The sequence below is a fragment of the Harmonia axyridis genome, chromosome 4 (assembly GCF_914767665.1).
Source record: "Harmonia axyridis chromosome 4, icHarAxyr1.1, whole genome shotgun sequence".
Classification (NCBI taxonomy): domain Eukaryota; kingdom Metazoa; phylum Arthropoda; class Insecta; order Coleoptera; family Coccinellidae; genus Harmonia; species Harmonia axyridis.
This window is the reverse complement of record NC_059504.1, coordinates 44,338,216-44,359,178: the sequence shown is the minus strand read 5'-3', so window position 1 is coordinate 44,359,178 and position 20,963 is coordinate 44,338,216. Positions and strand designations below refer to the sequence as shown.

At 33.8% G+C, this 20,963-nt stretch overlaps 1 protein-coding gene across 10 annotated transcripts in view; it reads left to right on the top strand.

Annotated features, from left to right (window-relative positions):
- LOC123678563 (pleckstrin homology domain-containing family G member 5) overlaps positions 1 to 20,963 on the top strand; it is a 363,969-nt gene that overhangs the window by 120,799 nt on the left and 222,207 nt on the right. For 4 of the 10 annotated variants that reach the window (XM_045615663.1, XM_045615659.1, XM_045615657.1 and 1 more), the window contains exons 2-4: positions 1,980 to 2,919; positions 12,945 to 13,011; positions 13,529 to 13,628. In XM_045615663.1, coding sequence (XP_045471619.1) covers positions 2,032 to 2,919; positions 12,945 to 13,011; positions 13,529 to 13,628 — 1,055 coding nt within the window. In that variant the 5' untranslated portion in view covers positions 1,980 to 2,031. Of the gene's footprint in view, positions 1 to 1,957; positions 2,920 to 12,944; positions 13,012 to 13,528; positions 13,629 to 20,963 lie in introns of all 10 variants that reach the window. The other 6 variants (XM_045615664.1, XM_045615661.1, XM_045615658.1 and 3 more) reach the window with 3 other exon arrangements.

Genomic DNA, 20,963 nt, shown 5'->3' with positions numbered 1-20,963 from the left:
TTCAAACGTAACTATTCGTATTTTCATAACTAGTTGAGTGCGCCTATTGGATTTCAATAAAATTGCCGTTTTGAAATTTTTGAGTGGTATTTTCAATAAGAAAACATATTTTTGTCGAAAATTATGTCTTGTTTTATTGACTGACTTAGTGCCCTTAAAATTTGGCGATCTGGCAAAAGATCAAGTATGCCGGTCCTGGTGACAGCCTTGGTTTTATAACTGCCAATTCGATCAAAATGAAATATCGCATTCATATATGAAATGATAATGTTAATCTTCATGCCAAATTTCATGTTGATCATAACCAGCGAAAATTTAGGAAGAATATCGTAAACATAGAAATAAATAAAAAATATTTATACAGGTTGGTTCACCACGAAGGTCTATTAGACGTTTATGGAAAATTAATCATAATTTTGTGCTGAAAATTTTCAAGTTGAGATTTAAGATAATGGTCTTTCTCCCTGAAATATTTTCAGATCTCTACAACTTCCGGTTATACCGGAAACAGACTGCTATTTCCATATTGCAAATGACAAACCCATTATATTATTGCATCATTGATGGCTTTCTTGATGACTGTATGTAAAGATCTGAAAATATTTTGGGGAGGAAGATCATTGTCTCAAAACCCAACATGCAAGTTTTCAGAACTCGATTAGGATTAGTTTTTTACATGGTTTTCCATGAATGTCTGACAGGCCATCGCATTGAATCGCCCTGTGTATAAGATGTCCCATAAAAAAAGTTGAAAAACTCAATATCTTTCAAACGGATGACATTTATGAAAAACCGATAAAAAGGTGCTTTTCGACAAATTTGTGCCTAAAAAACTGTTTTGAGAAAAATTGAATGTCCCATCTATGAAACACCATTTTCCCTTAATATCTCTGAAACGGTAATTAATTTCTATGATCTGTTATATAAACCATAAAAATTAGTAAATAAAACATTAAAAAATTTTTCGAATAAACCAAGATATAGCGAAATGATCATTTTCAGAAACGCCCTGTAACTCGAGAACGAATACCTATACCTATCTATGATCTGCTTTCTTCTATCTCATTAAGAAAAAATATATATCGGGGGTCCTACAAAAGTTTTTTAGCGAAAACACCGAAAAGGTTTATTACACCCTTACTCGGAGTAGTATAGGTACCTAGTTCTCAAGATGCTTTCGGTGAGAATCAAATTTGGGATACCCTGTACGATTTTAGGTATTTCATACTAGTTTTTTTTTAATTCTACTTCACTGTAAACTACACAAATTCCAAAAGAAAAAAATTAACAATAAGAGATTCAGTAATGGAAAAATATATTAAACTGAGACACGATAAATTTCAGGCTATAATTAATTCAATACAGTCGTAGTAGGTTATTCCCCTAAAACAGTTGCCGGTTATCCCCCTACTCGATAAACTCAGGGTTGTTTTGAACATAAACGCACTACTGAACACGACTAGAATCAGATGTGGTAGCTGAAACAACAAAGATTGCTGATTGAAAATAACCTACATTTGGAAAACAAGTTCTTTTTACTGAAAGTACCGAAAAGGTTTATTGCACCCTTACGGCAACGGACCGTCGTAAAAGTTATTAACAAAACGCCGACTGCCTAGACTTCATTATCCCTCCTCTATACCACCACAAGACACTTCGTTTTGTAACAAACCGAAAGCATTCATATTCCAACAGTCGAGACGGTTAAAAGAAATACGCCATTACGCAAATTCAAAACGTCCAGACTGCATGTCTATTATCCGCTCTAATTTTCCCACGCCGACCTGACCTTTCGTCAAATTTTCAGTGTGTGTGTGTGTATACGTGAGAATCACGGATTCTGCCATCCAGATAATCGAATTCTCTCACAATCCTTATCTAGACGACGTTTATCGAACATTTGTACGCCGAGATAAGTTTTAATTGCGGAGTTTAATGTTCCACAATCGAATTACAGGTTATATTCCTTGTTTTCCTAGCGACACCGAGGCGCTATGCCCGTACTAACGCGATTTTTCGCATTCTAACAAGATGGTCACAGAATCCAGCCCGAAAAAAGGCGATAGCAGAGTTCGAAACGACTACATCTGGCTGACGAACGGAAAGTTCTCAAGACCTATAGAAGTGAAGCGCGACAACAATGGAGAAAACGGTTCGCGAGTTGAAGCAGAAGTGGATGAGGAAATTTGGGGTATTGTAAACGAACTCTTAGCCGGCGCCATGTCCAAGTGCGTCGACGACGATGAAAACAAAGTGGTGCTACGCAAAAAAGACAGGTTCAACAACAACAACCACGTCTTCGTGCGCGACAAAAACTCCAGAAGGTGCATCAGCGAGTGCGTGATCTCGGAAAATGCAGCAGAGACCTTTAACCCCATCTTCAAAACTCCGGAAGTGCCCAAAACGAAGTCCAAACGTAAACACAGACTGTCCTTCTCGTCCATCTTCAAGAAGAAGGTGATACCGAAGATTTACGAGGATAAAAACGACATCACAAGCCCCGAAGACGAGGATGTGTTCGAATCCTCTGAAGACTCCTCCGAGAGGAGGGACTCCCTCAGAATGTCCCAGAAATTCCATTCGGCCCTGGAGATAGGATCCTCCAAGTCTGCTCTTCATCGAACCCCTTCGTTTATGAAGAGGATCATCAGTTTCGGAGAGGAATCTAAATCGCTACTGAAACGGTCCATCAGTTTCAGGGATATGATAAAGAAGGACAAGTCGAAGGAGGATTTGACCAAGAGCAAGTTTGAGGAGTGGAAGCAGTCCTTGAAATCGTTGACGGAGAGTGATATTAATGTTAGTTATCAGGACCTGAGCTTTGTGGATTACGACATTCATAACGATATTAGTTATGACAGTTCAGAGAACATCCCTAAGTTATCATGCGTATCTAGATCTCAGAGCGTTATATTGAAGGTGAGTTGGCAAATTTGTTGCAATGAAAATGTTGATTCTACTTGATGTTCAAGCAAATATTAATTTCATACTTCATTTTTATCGAAGAACTAGGTATTGCTTTCACATTATGTGCAATTATCAGGTCAAAGAACGAAATATTTCGACCCCCCTGGAATGTTACCTACAATTTTCACACATAGTTTCCAAACAAAATTTTCGAATTATTCGAAACACTTCTGAATGTACGAATTTCAATATCCTACACATGGAGTTCGATTTATTAGGTTCAATGTCAACTGATCCAAATCGAATTATCTTTATTTACACTATGATTGATTTTTAAAACTAAGCACGTGTTTCACTTATTAATATCATCCATGTGTTAGGAAGGGAACTCTTGTCAATATAATATGTAGGGTATTCCATGATCGGAATGTTTTTTGCGTGGTTTTGATCTCATTAATTCATATGAAATCTGTAAGCTTTGATTGCATTATACGAAAAACATAATATTGTTTGAATATCTCAGGTTTACTGTTTTCATGTGAGTGGATAATTTTTAATTGACGTATTTATTAGTTCATGCTTTCGAAATGACTTCACTGAAATACTTCGGAATTTTTTTCGAAATCTACAATATCAGCACGACGGTGGTCAATCAATAATCAAGTCAGCTTTAATATTGTATTTCACAAAAACTTTTCTGTGTTAATTGTCACGATCAAATTTATATATGTCAACTCGAAGAATAATTTCATGATTTTAAATGACATTCATTGAAAAATTCATGGAATAAAAAACTATTCCCTATGCTTATTTGATTCAGATTTCAGATACTCCGTTTTGGTGATGTTTTGAGGAAAACGTCAACAACCATCAATAAAAGTCATGTTTTAGGAACTGTAACTACTGCGAGAAATTATTGGAAATCATTCTATGAATTATCTTTTTTTTTGTGTTGAAATGTTGGCATAAAACAATAGTACAAAAATATTCCGCCAAATTTAAATTTAATGAAACTTATTTGCCGGATTTCCGAAAATCAATGAATTATGATAATGAAAATCCCTATGAGAACACTGAATATTCATGAAAAACTAAAATAACAAGAAACTTCCGGCCATCATCATAAATTATATTCATTCCAATACTTCGCGTCGAACTCCAATATTCCATCCAGACATTGAGCTGTTAAGTTTCAAGATTTTGCAGTACCTAATTATGGCGCCAAAATATTCGGTTGCCGCCTTTGTCATTTTACGCTTCCTTTGTCGTTGCCCACTTTATTGCCATGTTTTACCTTCTTTCGACAATAACTAATTCTTTTGAGTATTATTCGGTGGAATTTTCAAGAGGTGGTACTTTCTTTTCATACTCCTATTCCGTTTATTGTATGCAAGGTATGCAAGCTAGTAATATTTGTTGAATCCTCTGCTGAAAGACTTAAGGCGGGAGGCCTAAGGCGATTTCGAACATAAAAGGCCTGACACCTCAAAATGATCTTTTAAAATGACGTTGAAAATATACCTTATTAAGTTGAATTCAGACGAAATTTTGAAACTTTGGATCATTATGTTTCTAAATTCTCTTAGTTCTAAGAGTTCATTCGTTTTAATTGATGCTAAAGCTTCTGTAAAGTTGAATTTGAATTTCTTTCAAAAATTCGATGGATTGACGAGTTTTTGTATCAATTCTTGAGTAAACGAATATTGAAGCGTGTATTCTACAATGTGAAATTGTCGATTTACTTTTATGTAAAAAAAAACGATAATTCATGAAACATTAAATATGAATCATTTTTACAATTTTCTCATACTGTCTTTGGAGTGAGCCCTTCAAGGTAATATACCTACACTTGCCCCAACGAAGAATGCAATAATCACAATATTTTTAGAACATTTTCAACTGAACACTATCATATGAAAAAATAATTGGATTTCGAAAGAAAAAAATGTCAGCCAGAGCCATATAAATGAAATAAGAAGGGGGTTGGTTGATAAGATTGCAATTAGCTAGAAATTAATTGTCATGCATTACTGAGGTCCGAAATCTATGATTTTTTTCACATATTTGGTTTTTGACGAATTACGTAAAATTTTCAACGCTAGAGATGTGAAGTTCCACTCAGATTCTGTTCTCCGACATTTCCAATCATCGGAAAACGCTTTGTTTTCGAGATACAGACTGTTTCTTGTAGTCGTTCTTTTTTGTGAGTATACCAGTTTATCGAATCTTCATTACAGATTGGGTAAATAAGTACCAAAATTTATAATTAATTTATTCATCACAGCTTATTGACTGGATATTCATAATAGATAGGATTCTTCTGAGGATTGGATTAGGTACTAGATAATTGTTTGAAATTTTCTTTATCGAAATCACTATAAAATACGACAAAACTACAAAAAAAAAAAACCAAAAGTGTACCTAGTACTGGACCAAAGTTTTTCAAACTACCAGGGGATAAAAACATTTTTTTTGAAGAATAAAGCGGGCACTTTCCGAGAAATAATATCACTCTGTAGATTTGTATTCAAAATAAGCATATCAGATGATAAAATCTTTAAATTGAATAATTGAAATATCTATGTCAAATTTAAGTTGAAGGGACGGTGGTATGAGAAGAAAACTTGAAAAAAAAAAACAAAATATTTGCGGTCCATGTTTTTAGGTCGTTTATTTCTTAAAACGATCCGAAGAATCTGTCATTTTCGTTTGTATCTCCAATTCAGGAACATTCTGTATAGACAAATTAAATGTTAGGTTACTCCCAAGGTAACGCCTCTCGTGAGCATGTAGGACAGTTGTCCAACTTAGCGAAAGCGATACCTTCAAATGTGCTTTTTAAATCATCCATTTCCATTCCCGATACCTTCTAGACGGAATGTACGTACAAAACAAATGACAGCTGGTGACATTTCTATGACTTGAAATATGGCTGCCGCCAGGTACAATTCACGTTTCATCTAAATCAGTTTCAGATAATCAAAATCCACAATCTGCCCAGATAATAACGATAATTGGGAATGCGACCTTTACTTCAGATATTTTCTTTAATTGGTCTCGCATTGACCTAATTCTACGGTTTTCGAATCACTGAACGAAAATAGTACGTGAATACAACTAAAAAGTAAGTTGGGGCAATGAATTTATTTATCGAAATAGAGCCGGTGAACGCGCTCATTGTGCCAACAATCAATTATCATTGGGACAAAGTACCGAATGTGCGTAAATATGATACATCACGACAACGAATGTGTTCTTCGGCTCAACGTATGAAAATTCATCGGTCCAATGAATGAGTGTTGTTGTCACATTGAAATTTGTTCATTGTACTAACAAGCTTTATACGTTAATTCAACGTACGTATTCGTTGAATCAATGTACGATCACAGGGCAACAACTGTTTTGGTGTTGAGGTTTTTCGAGCTGATTCTATATCGATGTGAAGTCTTGAATTCAAATAACGTATTAATTTTTATCTAGAAGTTCAAATTTTTAAGATTTACACTTTTAGAGAAATATAAGTTACATTATTTTAACTCGAATCCGTAAGTATGGTAAACAAAAGTAGATACGAATTTTTTTTTTAAACAAAATACAATATTATTTTAACAAACAAAAAAAACATTGAAGAAATCAAATAGTCACTCAACACTTCGAAAGCTTCTTTTCCGCGACATTCTTGAATGTCCTTTTTTTAACTCCAGCAGTAATCTGCCATCATGTGCATGTCTCATCTTCCTTGGTAGCGTTCCCCCATAACTTTAATATCTTGCTGAAATCTTTCACCTTGTTCCTCACTCAAGTCTCCTAAATTTCCTAGAAAACGTTCTAAGTGGCTGTGTAATAGTGTATATTAATACTCAGAATGCACCCTAACGATTTGAAACTATTAAGCATGTTATTAACCATTTCAACATAGTTTTGAGCTTTATGTTTGCCTAGAAAATTTTCTACATTGCAACAAATGATGTCCAAGCTTCTCGTTCAACTTGATTCATTGAATTTATGAAGACAGGATCCTAAATTAATTGTCTTATTTGTGGGACGTCAAATATCCTTGCTTTGAGTTTTTCTGTGATCAACTGACTCATTTTTACTCCTATATGTATATGCAAAACATGACCCATTCTTATCAAGAGCCATTACAAATTGCTTCATTAAGCCCAACTTTATATGTAACGGAGGAAGTATGATTTTTTTCTCTTACTTACCCGAGTTAGGGGATTAAAAGGGTCAGTTTAGGTACCTGACAGGCAATGGTTCTGCTATTTATAGATTTACCTTGAATTCACTCAATTATAGACTCTCAATAAAACCATTGTACCTACATTAATGAATATATAATAATTTTAGAACTATGGGTAAATGAATATACCCACATTGGTAGATAAGTTGATGTATCTTAAAATGTGGAGCTGATAGAAAAAAACGGATTGCACGTTCAGATTTAGCGTCCCAAATATAGTTAAAATCAACTCTAAAATTCCAGGCACCAAAAAAAATTTTTGTTGTTGCCCTGTGTAATCATTATTGTTATTAACGTACGTATTTTCTGAGTCAATGTACGATATTCATTATTGGAATGAACGCGTTCATTGGCCCAATGCATTAGTTCCGTTGTCCCAATGAAATTAGTTCATTGAATCAACCAAAGTTATACGTTAATTCAATGTACGTATTCTTTGAATCAATGCGCTGGCTTGGTGCGAAACTATACTAATTTTTTTTGCAAAAAGTTTAGAAAATCGCCGTCAAAGGTTCAAAATGCTTTTATTTTGAATGAACATATAAGTTTATCATATGCACGCGTGTTAAGACAGTACACGTAAAAATGAGAATAGTTATTTGTTTTACTAGGTAGCAAATTAGTGGTGCCGCGGCTGATAGTTTCAGCCAAGGCAGTCAATCTACTTTGCTGCCGAGTTGAACATATAATTTTTTACTCGATTGTTTATAATGATATATGTAGGATATTGTATTCGCAAATTATTATAATTCCCACAATCTTTTATTTTTCCTGTAGTGATAAATTAAAACGAAATGGAATAGAAATCGCAATTGTTGCAATGATTGGTTGCTATGGAAATGTATATGTTCATGATAATTTTAGTTTGACAACTTATGAAATATCTAACAGTTTTTTGTGGAATTATAAGATATATTTAAGTTATGGATAGTGATAGCGACTACTAACTCCTCCAGAAATAAGGAAAGTGGCAAACAATATTGATTGTCAGAAAATGTAGAATGTTTAATTCGCATTGAGAATAACTACTTTGCTGCCTAGGCAGGAAAAGTAATACTTTACAGATTGATATGTGTCTACAAAATAAATATTTGCTGTCAATCGGAGAAAAATATTATTTTTATCAAAAATTAAAGGTATATGAACCTCTGAACCTTTTTCTAGACTTCTTGCAAAATAGTCTTAGGATAGTTATGCACCAACCCAGCAAATGATTTGGTTTCATCGATCCAATAAAAGTTCGAATGAAATTGTCTAAAGTCAAACTTTTTAATTATTTATTTCGTGAAAACATAACAAAACAGTGGTTCATTAATGAACTACTGTGATTCCTTGTGTGATTCTAACCCAGTTTCTCTGCCGTCGAGCCTCCTCCAAACGCCTCCTCGATTTTTTCGTCCCACAACTGATCAGTCTCCAGAACAGTCTTCCTGGTTAATGGAGATACCATGTTAGGCAGTAATGCAGATATAACTCTTGACTGGCGAGGGCACGTTCACTTCCTAATGACGGTAAATTTGTTCGGGCTACAATAATGAATTCTCTGCCGCCTTGATGTTGCATATAAAAACAATCGGGGCGGACAGGGATTTTCAATTTCCCCCCTTTTTCGGCGTTTCCTTGGGGATATTAGGAGGCAGGTCTCCATAGAAATTCGTGACCTTTTCGAGACGGTGAAAGTGCGTCGGAAATTTATGGTTGCTTGTCTAGACTCTGTGTGTCTTTTTGGTGGATGACTTTTGGGACATGAGGTGGCTCATTTTGATGTTTTTTATCAATGTGATTTGTCAGTTATAATTGGCTTAAAGTGGTGTCATTTGACACGATAATTTCTGGACTGATAATGGCTAGTGTGATTATTGAAAGAAGAATCTTTAAGTTGGCAGATATTCACGAAGATTAATTTCAACCTATCTCGTTCTGCTGGTCCATCTTTATAAGTTTGTTATGAGAAGTTTTTCTTGCAACTATGTGACGACTATCAGTTTGTTGATAAATATATCAAAATATTAAATTTTTGTAACATTGAATGCATTGTTATGAAAACATAGCCAAGTATTTTAGGCGTGAGTTAATTATTTTTCCACAGGGTACAGGGTGGGCAAATTTCGATGTTTTAGCACTACAACTTTTAAACCAGAGGAGATAGACAAAATCTGATACCCTTTTCTCGGTCTCTTTTTCTGAGAAACTAACAAGAGTAGTATTCATTTTGGCCACCTTCTTTTGTTTTCGAGTTATAAGCGAAAATTGGAAAAATGGCGATATCGAAAAATATCATACTGGCACTTTTTCACGTAGAATCCAGTGGCGTGCTCGTCCTTTCAAAAGGGTTTTTAGTTACGAAGCTATGACCCAAAGTTATGTTTTTTCAAATGGGAACTCTAGATTTCTGTGCTATTTTTGAGAGCTTAATTTTTCCTGATTTCAAAAATGTATGACATCGTATGGTTTGTGTAATTAGATAAAAGAAAATGGTCAAAAACCTTTTTCCACCTAAAAGTCGCAATATTTATATGGTTTCAACTGTTAACGAGCACAGAAAAATTGAGCTTCATCAAGAGAAGTGTCCTCCAGGTAATCCGGTTATTTCTATGATTTTTACTAATTTATACAAAATACAAATATATTTTATAAAAATATTTAAGAAAATATATACCTAGATTCGAATTTTGTAAAAATTAGGAAAAAGCATAGAAATAATCAGATTGATGGAAGGACACTACTCTTGTTATAGGAAGCTCAATTTTTCTATGGTCATCAACAGTTGAAACCATAGAAATATTGAAAAGCTTTCGAAAAATGGCACATAAATCTAGTGTCCCCATTTGAAAAAATATAACTTTGGGTCATAGCTTCTTAATTAAAACCCTTTTGAAACTGTACGATGTTTTAATTTCAGTGCTCTATCATCAGTATTAGCGGAGATATAAATGTTTTTCGATATCGCCAATTTTCCAATTTTCGCTTATAACTCGAAAACAAAAGAAGGTGGCCAAAAATGAATACTACCCTTGTTAGTTTCTCAGAAGAAGAGACCGAGAAGGGTCTATCTCCTTTGGCTTAAAAGTTGTAGTGCTAAAACATCGAAATTTGCCCACCCTGTACAACTCGCCAATTTCATAGCTGTCCATTTATACTTTGTACAACGTAAAACTGTGCGATTTACTTTACCATCAACATACATAGAGCATGATCAACAACCAATACGGAATCACGTAAAGTAAATCGCACGGCGATTAACCAATAAGATAAAACCTTTATCAGTTACGAATAACAGCCCGCATAGCTGATTTTTGGCGTTTTGGGATTCGCCATCAGTTTTTGGATTTTCCTATGTTTTAATGGACATGAATGCGGTCGTAGCTAGTGTATAGTACCTACATAACTTGTAAGACAATTACGCACTTCTAGAATTACTTTTTCTAGTCGAGCGTAATATACTTTTTACAACTCTCGTTATGTAATGTACTTTTGAGTTGTGTAGGTAATGCGTTCCATTATTGAACGCAAATGGATGCAAAATCAGTTGTCAAATAGCTTCAAAATGAAGCAGATGTAGATAAAATAATTTACCGACGCCTAAAATATATTAACCCTGTCTCCTTGATAATGCCACAAAAATTGAGAACGGGATTAATGAATATTTTGATGTACTCATCAACAAAATAACCTAGACATACTGACACATCAATCGTAAACAAATACTTTGTTTACTCTTCTGACTCCGACGCCAAAAGTGCTTAACTATTTAAGTAGAACTCACCTAGTAACTGCCTTGCAAGATATATTGTCAGTTATAGAGAAGTCTGTATCGTTTAAAAATTTTTTTTTTAACGAATCTTAATGAAATTTCCTACCCTACACTATTTTTTTTTCTAGTCTTGAAAATTATTCTGATCATGATTGCGAAATGAATGAATTTATTCAAATGTGATTTGGATAGTGAATACTAAAAAAAGGGAACTAAGTACTGACTTTATGATAATCATTGAGAACTTTACGGGGTATTCAAAATGAGACGATTCATTAATGACTATTACTACCTAATAAAGAAATAAAATGTAGGGTGTGCCATCTGGAATGAGCCCTTAACTATAAACTTTTGAAAAACACACTTAATGAAATGTTTCATTTTGAAGAACCAGTAGATTTAATATTAAAGAATCCGTACTTACTTCCGTTCTTCAAAAATTCACTTTCAGAGACTCATTCAAATAAATTAATTCTTTTCGGAGTTATTTGGTTTCTCTAAAGAATCTCCAATTTATGAAAAATCGAAATATTTCAGAAACGGTAAGTTTTAACCATATGAAAATCCAAACAAATTGGGTTCAATTATTTCATGCAACCTCAAAATTCAATGAAAAACAAAAAAAAAGTAGAAAACACATGTTATTTTTTCTTCTTCTGTTTTTGTTGGTCGTTTACACATTTTTGGTACAACCTGTGTATATAGGAAAAATCTGAAAATGCAGCTTTGAGCCAAATGATACTGTGTCGTAAATAATTTCGGAAATTCCAGCGCTTAACCTTAACAGAGTGACGGGTCAATGGTGGAACACACTGTATAAGTTTTATTCTATTATAATCGTTTTATAAAAGTTGAGTAGTTATCTTCAATTCAAAATACTCTGAATGAAGCTGCAGGCTCACACGTATCCATAATGCTATAGGTAGAATAAAAATGAAAAATCCTATTAATGATTTTTTATAGATATAATTTATAATAGCTATCATAAAATTCGTGAGTTCATAAAAAATAATTAATAGAATGATATAAACTATATTTATATATATATATACTTCATTTCCTTTCTATTTATCGAATAAATTCCAAGGAATGATGTCGAAAATAGTCATGCCATTCTAAAAAAAAACATATGACATGTAAATCTTTCATTCCTAACAGACTACGTTCATTTCTGTGAGACCGGTGTAGCCTTCAATTTTAAGAAGCTATTTTTCCCCAACCTAATTTTAGACAAAAGTAATTCTACTATGTCGCAAAAAACTTCTGTATAGGATCCTTCAAGTAGACCGATAAGATAAAATCGGAATCGCTATTTTATTGTACTCGTCGTCAAACATACACGTATGTACACAATTCTGTTATCTATTATCTGTTTCGGTTTTACATTCATTAGTTGATGAGAAATATTTGAATGAAGGCGAACCTTGAACTATTACTCTTGTTTATCATCTGCTACCATTGTCTTGGGAATATTTAGTTGGTCAATCTTTCCATTGAATAATTTCGTGAAAGATTTGAAAGCCAGCGAATATACAGGGTATTCAGTTGAAGTTCGTGGAAGGTCAAGAAGAAAAACAACTTATATCCAGGGTGATTTATTAGCTTACCGAAAGATCCGCTATATTAAAGTTCATGTAATTTTAACAAATAAACATTATGTAACATGTTTCGCAACAATTGAAATTCTGTAAAATCTGAGATTGCTAGATCGAGAATAAACCACAGAGTATTTCATCTTGAATGATAAGACTAGCTACATCCTAGAAATTAACTATATAAAATCAATATTTTCAAAATCATGTGGAAATTTTGAAAAGTAGGTTTTCAACCTAAATAAATTTGATAATCTCTAAAATTTGTTGAAGCGTGTATCTTTCCATATTTTAATGGCATTACCTACTCAACACAAATGAGAAATGTGAAAAATAAAACACAATGTTGCCATTATAATCATAATTATATAATTATTAAATTATAAAATACCCTTCATGAAACTGTCGAAAAACATTAAGTTTAAATGAATGATTTTTTTTTCAGGGTACACAGAAGTGTAGAAAACCATTTTTCGAGAGAGGTACCTCTTGCACTGATCCAATAGAATTAGGTGAGTAAAGAATTCATGCAACACCAAAAATTGATACCAAAATGGCATACGATCAGAGTGTTAGGATAATTAGAAATTATCAGAAGATGTGTACTTACGTACTCCACTGATCCTTGCTTTCGAGTTTTCATTATCTAGCACTTTTAATAACATACTGAAGCAATCATGAATCATTGAAACAATTTTCTCAAATATCTATTTTATGGCATATTATTTATAAATGCCGAAGAATATCATAGGATAATTTCTATATTCAATTCTTTCGGTCTTAATTTCACGGGAGTTCATCATGAAATTATGAATCAAAACAATTTTCTACTTCTGGTTTTTTAATTATCACAAAAAGGAAGTCAAATATTCTTTTTATTCATAACTTCAGGATTCTCCCTTTGGTTGTACTTCTTCATAGAAAGTTAGCTAATTCACTTAAAGTTTAGACTGTCGGCCTGATATGATCTATTCTGAGCATTACTCTTCGACTGCTCGTTTCTCACAATTTTTTTTGATCCTTTTTCAGATTGTACAGAATCTAGTGTAGGAGTCTCATTGCCATATCTGCCTAACGTTTATCAAGAGAATGCAGAAAATTCGTCAGAAACCCAGATTCTGCAGAAATAGTAAGTATATAAACCCCGTTAATAGTGAATTATGTTTTATTTCGAATTGAATTACCATGATATTTTAGTTCCATTCAATTATATTCGGTAAAGGAATCCTGGAACTTCTTGAAGAGCTTCGAAAAACGTTAATTTATTAAGACAAGGGTAATTCATTGTTGAAATGCGCTCTATTCATATAGAAATTTATTGAAAATCTACACTCGGTCAAACAAAACGAAGATAACGCATGTACTGATGTACTGATCTTTAATCAATCAGGTGAATCAATATAAATATCACACAGTTTATAAATTCATCCTTAACCTAGACACGGAATGAAATTTTGAGTAGGTATTTCAATTGAAAATAGGAATTATCCAGAAATAGTGAATTTACATTAGAAGACACTTTTGATAGACACATTTTGCGTCCCATCGAAGAAGCAACCAAAGATGAGTCAGGTTCTACTGGTTGTATCATAAATTGTTGTAAATATTTCAACTATAGAATCTTGAAACAAAGATATTCTGATAAAACCGAAATCAACAAAATGAAATGTTCTTTCGTTTGAGAATTTCAAAATTTGTAAATTAATTTACTGTGACTGGTGCACTAAATCTTTTTGACTTAATTTTCATATTCGGCAGGAAGTGTGGGTTCTATAAACTTCACTAAATTATTTTGAATAAACCTACGATGGGGGCAAGTGACTAGCTGATCCTCCCCTTATTCTACACCACTGAAAGAATTGCAATTTTATCAGAATTTTTCGATTCTTCAACACTTTCTACGTAAATATACCTACTCTTCATAATGATAAAGTCACTATATTTCAAGTTTAGCTCGAAACTACAGCATTATTCAATTTGCGTAATAACTGCAATCTATAATGATCCAAAACACCGAAATAATCAATACTCGCTCATATCAAATTATCAAATAAAATATCAAAATTATCGTGCTGTCTCATGTTTAACTTGATATATCCCAAGAAATAGTGACTTTATCGCCTTGAATAAAGAGTACAATATTTACGGAGAAATATCATGATGAAATTGCAAGTCCGGCAGAGGCGTAGAATTGAGGAAAGATCAACCAGCTACTTATCCCAATCGTACGCCTGTGTTAGTAGCCCAAAATGTTTATTTCACATAATTTAGTAGGATTTGTACCTCCTGTCTAATAATATGAAGGTAGTAATCTTTTTAGTGTACCTGGCACAAAATTTTTCAAATTTTGAAATAGAGCACCCTGATGTATCTCAGGTTAAATCTTCACAAATTACATTCAGAAGATGCTATTGATAGAATATTTCCAATTACTTATGATACATCCTGTAAAATGAATGAACAAAGTACAAATAAAAAAAAAATTGCTTGAATTTGGGTATGAGACAGAATGAAGTTTCGGAAAGACTAACTAACTAACACAACGTGACAATACCATATCACACGTTTTGTTTAGATATAAAATATCCACTGCATTGAATACAAACGAAAATTGGAAATTTCGGATCATCTGCTACCTTTTAATCACGATTTCAAACCTTAACAGCTGTGCCAAGTAGTTATACTGCTCAACAATATTGAGGAAATGCAAGAAAACTGAAGTGTATAGAACTTTTTCAATATTTAAACTTTTTTTACAGTTTAGCGATTATTCAATGCTAATTGAGATGAATTAATTCCAATCTGAATATTTCGTTCATATTTTGAACCAAATTCTTTTTGAACTTCAAACGATTGTTGTCGATTAAAATATATATACTGAAAATTACAAACGATTTTGTAAGAATTTTGGAACATTGTTTTTTCAACGCGGGATTCTTACGCTGTCAGAAAAATGGGAGAAAGTAGTGGCGAGCGTTGGAAAATATTCTGAATCATAAATGTATAACCAGTTTTTTTACAATAAAGCTTCGAATTTCGGAAAAAGAAATTTTTTTTGCCTATATAAATGATTTCCCGCATATAGTCCAATCAGCAGAATGCAACGTGAACGATGGTTATAAGACCTCAAATTTTCGCACGAGTTGTATTTTCTAGGCACGTGAGCCAAGCTGCTTACGTAAAACAGATTTATTCTGGCGTTAAACGATTCAGGACTAATTGTCAAATCTTACTGAACAGAAATGTCAACACAGTTTGACATTCTCAACTGTAAAACCATAGACAACAACAATCGAAACTTCTCATTCAGCTAAAAAACACCAGTTATATAAAGTCTAAAATCTATAGTAAGAATGGAATCGTATTGATACCAAATATTTTAGTTGAAGTAATCAAATAGAGCTTTTCAACGTATCCACCATCACAATGCTCAATATGTAGATTTCGAAGTTGGTTCAAATTCTTATTCATTTTCTAGGAAGTAATTCAATTGGATTCAATTTGAAATCACAGCGGAATTTATGTAATCATTTATGAATTGGTCGAAATGTTCTCTCTGATATCAGATATGGAAAATCGATTCTAGCAACACTGCCGTTCACCGAGTTGAATAGTCACATAGATGACATTTCTAGGCAGGGATTTTGGACACAAAATTTAATGAGAATTAGTGAAGAAGTGTCGACATCATGTATTCTCTGAATATTGGTCACATGTCGCAGTGTGGCATATATTTCATTCAAATCACTAATTGGATCGACCTTAATCTGCACTCTGACTATATTCCAATTCTAAATCCGTAGATTTCTACAGTTTTGTCAATCAAATATTTGTATCACGTAGACAGAAGATGATTAAGCGCATTTACACTGCGCAAAAGAATTAACGCACATTATGGAAATCTCAAATTTATTCTACAACTGAAGGTGTTCTCAAAGATAATTATTTTTATCAGAATTATAGATGCATAATATGTTATCCACTTTCAATGTTTTTCTTCAATACAGATGTTTTTTCCCAGCAGGAATAAAAAAAGATGCGATTATCAGATTTTGAATGTATTGGCTCCATTCTGAAATCAGTTGTTCTTCATCAATTCTAGTGATCAATAGTTTTTCTTTCGTTTGATTTTTCACACTCATACCTGTCTCCCTGAATCGCTGCAACATTCTGGACACACTTGTATGGGAAACTCCAAACCTTTCTGCAATTCTTGTGTATGTCCACCCTTCTTCTCGCAAAATTACCGCTTGGGCACATTCCTCTTGAGTCAAATTGCATGTTTCGCGTTGCATAGCGATCGACTGTAGAAAATCAAACGAAAGAAAAACTATTGATCACTAGAATTGATCGAGAACAACTGATTTCAGAATGGAGCCAATACATTCAAAATCTGATAATCTCATCTTTTTTTATTCCTGCTGGGAAAAAACATCTCTATTGAAGAAAAACGTTGAAAGTGGATAACATATGCATGCATAATTCTGATGAAAATAATTATCATTGAGAACACCTTCAGTTGTAGAATAAATTTGAGATTTCCATAAAGTGCGTTAATTATTTTGCGCAGTGTATAATAATTACTTCGCTGAATTCCAGTATATTACTGATTGGTAATAAATCTTCATAAATCCCCGTCAAATCTTTCCGATACCTCAATTATTCGACCATTTAATGGACAATGCGTAGCCAAAATTTGTGGCTTCTCTTCTCGTCATCGGTTCCGCGTTACTCGTTCCAACGATTCTATTCTGTTCTCGGCTCCAGCATCAGGATGCTGAAAGATATTCCGATCACGCGCCTACAGCAGTTAAGTGATGAATGCCGTAGATCGATTTGAATTGCTCCGAGTTCCTCAATTCTGGAGTTGGCATGAAGAGCCAGAGTAGAAAATGCTATCCGGAGGTTTCTGCGAGGAAAAATAAAAATGAATGGAGGTTATTAGTTCCCAGAAATGTCTTACTTTTTGTTCGCGAGGATTACAATCATTCTCCATGACTAAATTATCATAACTGCTTTTTTTAGGTCCTACTGTTTCTCGAAAGAAATTCGTTTACCGAGATGGAGTCTTTGTTGAATTTTAGAAAAAAGGGGAGCATCAATAAGCTTTGTTTAGGTGATAAACTGAGCATTTATTTACAATGTGAATAATATTCTCGTGAATGAGTGTAGATTTAAGGACTTGCAATACTGATTATTCTCATATATTTATCTTATAAGATTTTGAGAATTTATTTCTGTCATAAGGTAACTGAGTTTGACGAAATTTGATGTTATTCAAAAAGTTTTGTTTTATGAATTATAAGTGTATTTGTTTCTTCATGAACTTAAATAGAAACATTTCCTAGATCATGAAATCATTATGTTAGCTGCTCAAAAAAGTCCCAGTTCAAATATTGGTTGGAGTAGTCAGTCTTTGGGTTGAAATTGGATATGAAAAATTACTTAGATTTCACTTCACTCATTTATTAAACTGGTACAATGACTCGAGATAAAATAAAATTTTGAAAATTCGCTCATTTTGTTCTAATTTCACAGATAAAAGCGAAAATAATTTCAAAAACAGTTGAAAAAAAGCTTTCGCACCGTGACACAGAGTTTTCAATCTCTGCTCAACGCTCAATCATTTTACTAATGCAGGATAAGTTGTATTATAAACACCGCATATTTGAAACTAAAAATTTTTCATTTTATATCGAATTGATCTATCTGGAGAAGAAAAATTGGATACAAAAATACAAACATTCTAGAACGTAGACATCAGCCTTGATGTCAATTTTTTTTTTGTTATAAGCTGTTTTGTTGAATGAGAAAAGTTGAAATTAAATTGTATTTCTAGGCAGTTAAATACAAGTGAAGGGTTTATAAAGCACTGTATCAACTCTATATTCATATTGAATATACCTTTATCATGTAGACTCCTTTGACCTTTATAATTTGGATTAATCAAATATTTATTAGTCAATATCAAACAAAAGATATAATTAATTCTCGAAAATTGTTGTTCAAATCATCAAATAATGATTTGCATATTCGTTTCGTACAAGAGTAGAAGATACAATCTGTAATCTTCCTTGGTGGAATATTACCTCTTTGAACAATATCAGAGTATTATCATTTATCGTTTAATTTTGGTGAGGTCTGAAGTCTAAGTCAGATGTGCTGGTTTGAAGTTTAGTAGTTTCTCAACTGTAAACTGTGAAGAGAAAATATTAAAACATACCTGAATCCTTATGACAATTTATTCATCAGATTTATTAGGCAGCAGTTTTGTTGAATTTTTGAAAAATTTTGTTCTTTCTTCTTTTTGATATACTAGCGTTTTGTGAGTTACAAGTTCATTTTTCGACAAATAGTACATTGGTATACAGGGTGGCCATTTGAAAACGAAACAGACGAGATTACAGACGAAATAAAGTTTTTCGATAGAAATGCTCGGACAGGTCGATTTCTGTTTCGAGGGGGACAACTTAAGATGTAGGTTACGGACGCATAGCGCTTCAACCCTTGCTGCTACAACCCCCACCCCCAATTTTTGAATAGGGAAGATGGGGTGAGTGATACCTCAATTTAAAGGTATTTTTATACAGTAATTGATTTTTCATTTTATGCATTAGTTCTCGAAATATTCATGCGTTAGTTAGTTAGGAAGGAAGCCACAGTCATGGTTGTTTTGAAGCTCAAAATGTCGATTTTTCACAAAACACTACAAGTGCCATGAAAACACCACTTCATTTTCAAATATTTAGTTAAGAATATTTCGAGAACTAATGCATAAAATGAAAAAACAATTACTGTGCTGAAATCAGTATAAAAATACCTTTAAATTCAGGTATCACTCACCCCATCTTCCCTATTCAAAAATTGGGGGTGGGGGTTGTAGCAGCAAGGGTTGAAGCGCTATGCGTCCGTAACCTACATCTTAAGTTGTCCCCCTCGAAACAGAAATCGACCTGTCCGAGCATTTCTATCGAAAAACTTTATTTCGTCTGTAATCTCGTCTGTTTCGTTTTCAAATGGCCACCCTGTATATAAATTATCATTAAAAAAATTATAATGATTCGATATCTATCTGCAAAACGCCAAAACTGTAAGGAATAACATGGAACAATAGTCCATCCAATCTTCCTAATAATATCTCAGAATTTACAGGACGATTTTTTTGAAATTCTTATCCTAATATTCCAGTCATGTGTGAAAATTTTGCCTTATTTATGAGCGAGTCAACTTCTATAGAGATCTGAATGGGCAACCGCTGTTTGGTTTATGTAGAAAATGAAATTTTCAGAGTGGAACTCTCGTAAACAGGAAGACGAACAAACACGTAGAAGATCCTGACTGCTCGGCAGGACTTTTACCGATTTTTTTAATCATGTAAAGTTGGGTGAAGGCCTCAGATAAAGCCATGAGTTCACTGACCGGGACGACTCACTTCCCCTAAGTAAATTACTAAGGATTCTCCCTTTCTTTTCGAACTATTCGCATAAAACTTGGGGTGGATCGATTTGTATACTTTTGGTTAACAGTGGAGTATGTTTTCTAGAAATAAGTAGTGTCCTCACATAATCAGTAATATCAATTACATCCAATTTTTTACTTCTTCATAAGAATCCATAAGTAAGTGGCATAAGTCAGCCAGGCCGTGAGCCGAGGAAGCAAAGACTGTAGAATACGGTGGGTGGGGTAAGACTTCCATTTTCGACATTTCCAAATATGTCTTGACCCTTTTCGCTACATGGAATCGAGTATTGTCATGCTGCAAAATCACTTTATCATGTCTCTCGTTGCATTGAGGTCATTTGTCTTTCAATGCTCGGCTAAAACGCATTAATTGAGTTCGATAACGATCGCTTGTGATTGTTTAGTCAGTTTTAACAACTCATAATACACTTCGCCGACCTGGTCACACCAAATACTTTGCATGACCTTGATGGAACCATGGATATTTGGTTTGGCCGTCGACGTGGAAGCAAGGCCGGGATATCCTCATGATTTTCTGGGCTTGGGATTATAGTAATGAACTCATTTTTCGTTCTTCTCCAGTCCTAATACGATGCAGAAATCCCTTCCGTCTTTGCCTCGCAAGCAGCTGTTCACAAGAAAATGAATGCCGTTCAACATCTCTCGGCTTCAACTCGTACGGCACCCAAGTACCTTGTTTCTGAATCATTCTCATGACTTCAAGGTTTTTTTGGAATGGCTTGTTGCGTCACTCCCAATGAACCAATTATTGTTACGTTTGACACGAGTCTTGATTAAGTAATGCCTCCAATTCTGTATCTCCGAAAACCTTCTCTCTTTCACCGCCATGCTGTTCTTTGACGTCAAAATCACCGTTCTTGAAGCTTTGAAACCACCCTCGGCACGTTCTTCTACTAATAGCGGCCTCACCATAGGTATTTGAGAGCATTCGATGTGCCCCAGCCGCAGATTTCTTCATATTGAAGCGGAATTTGGCTTGTAA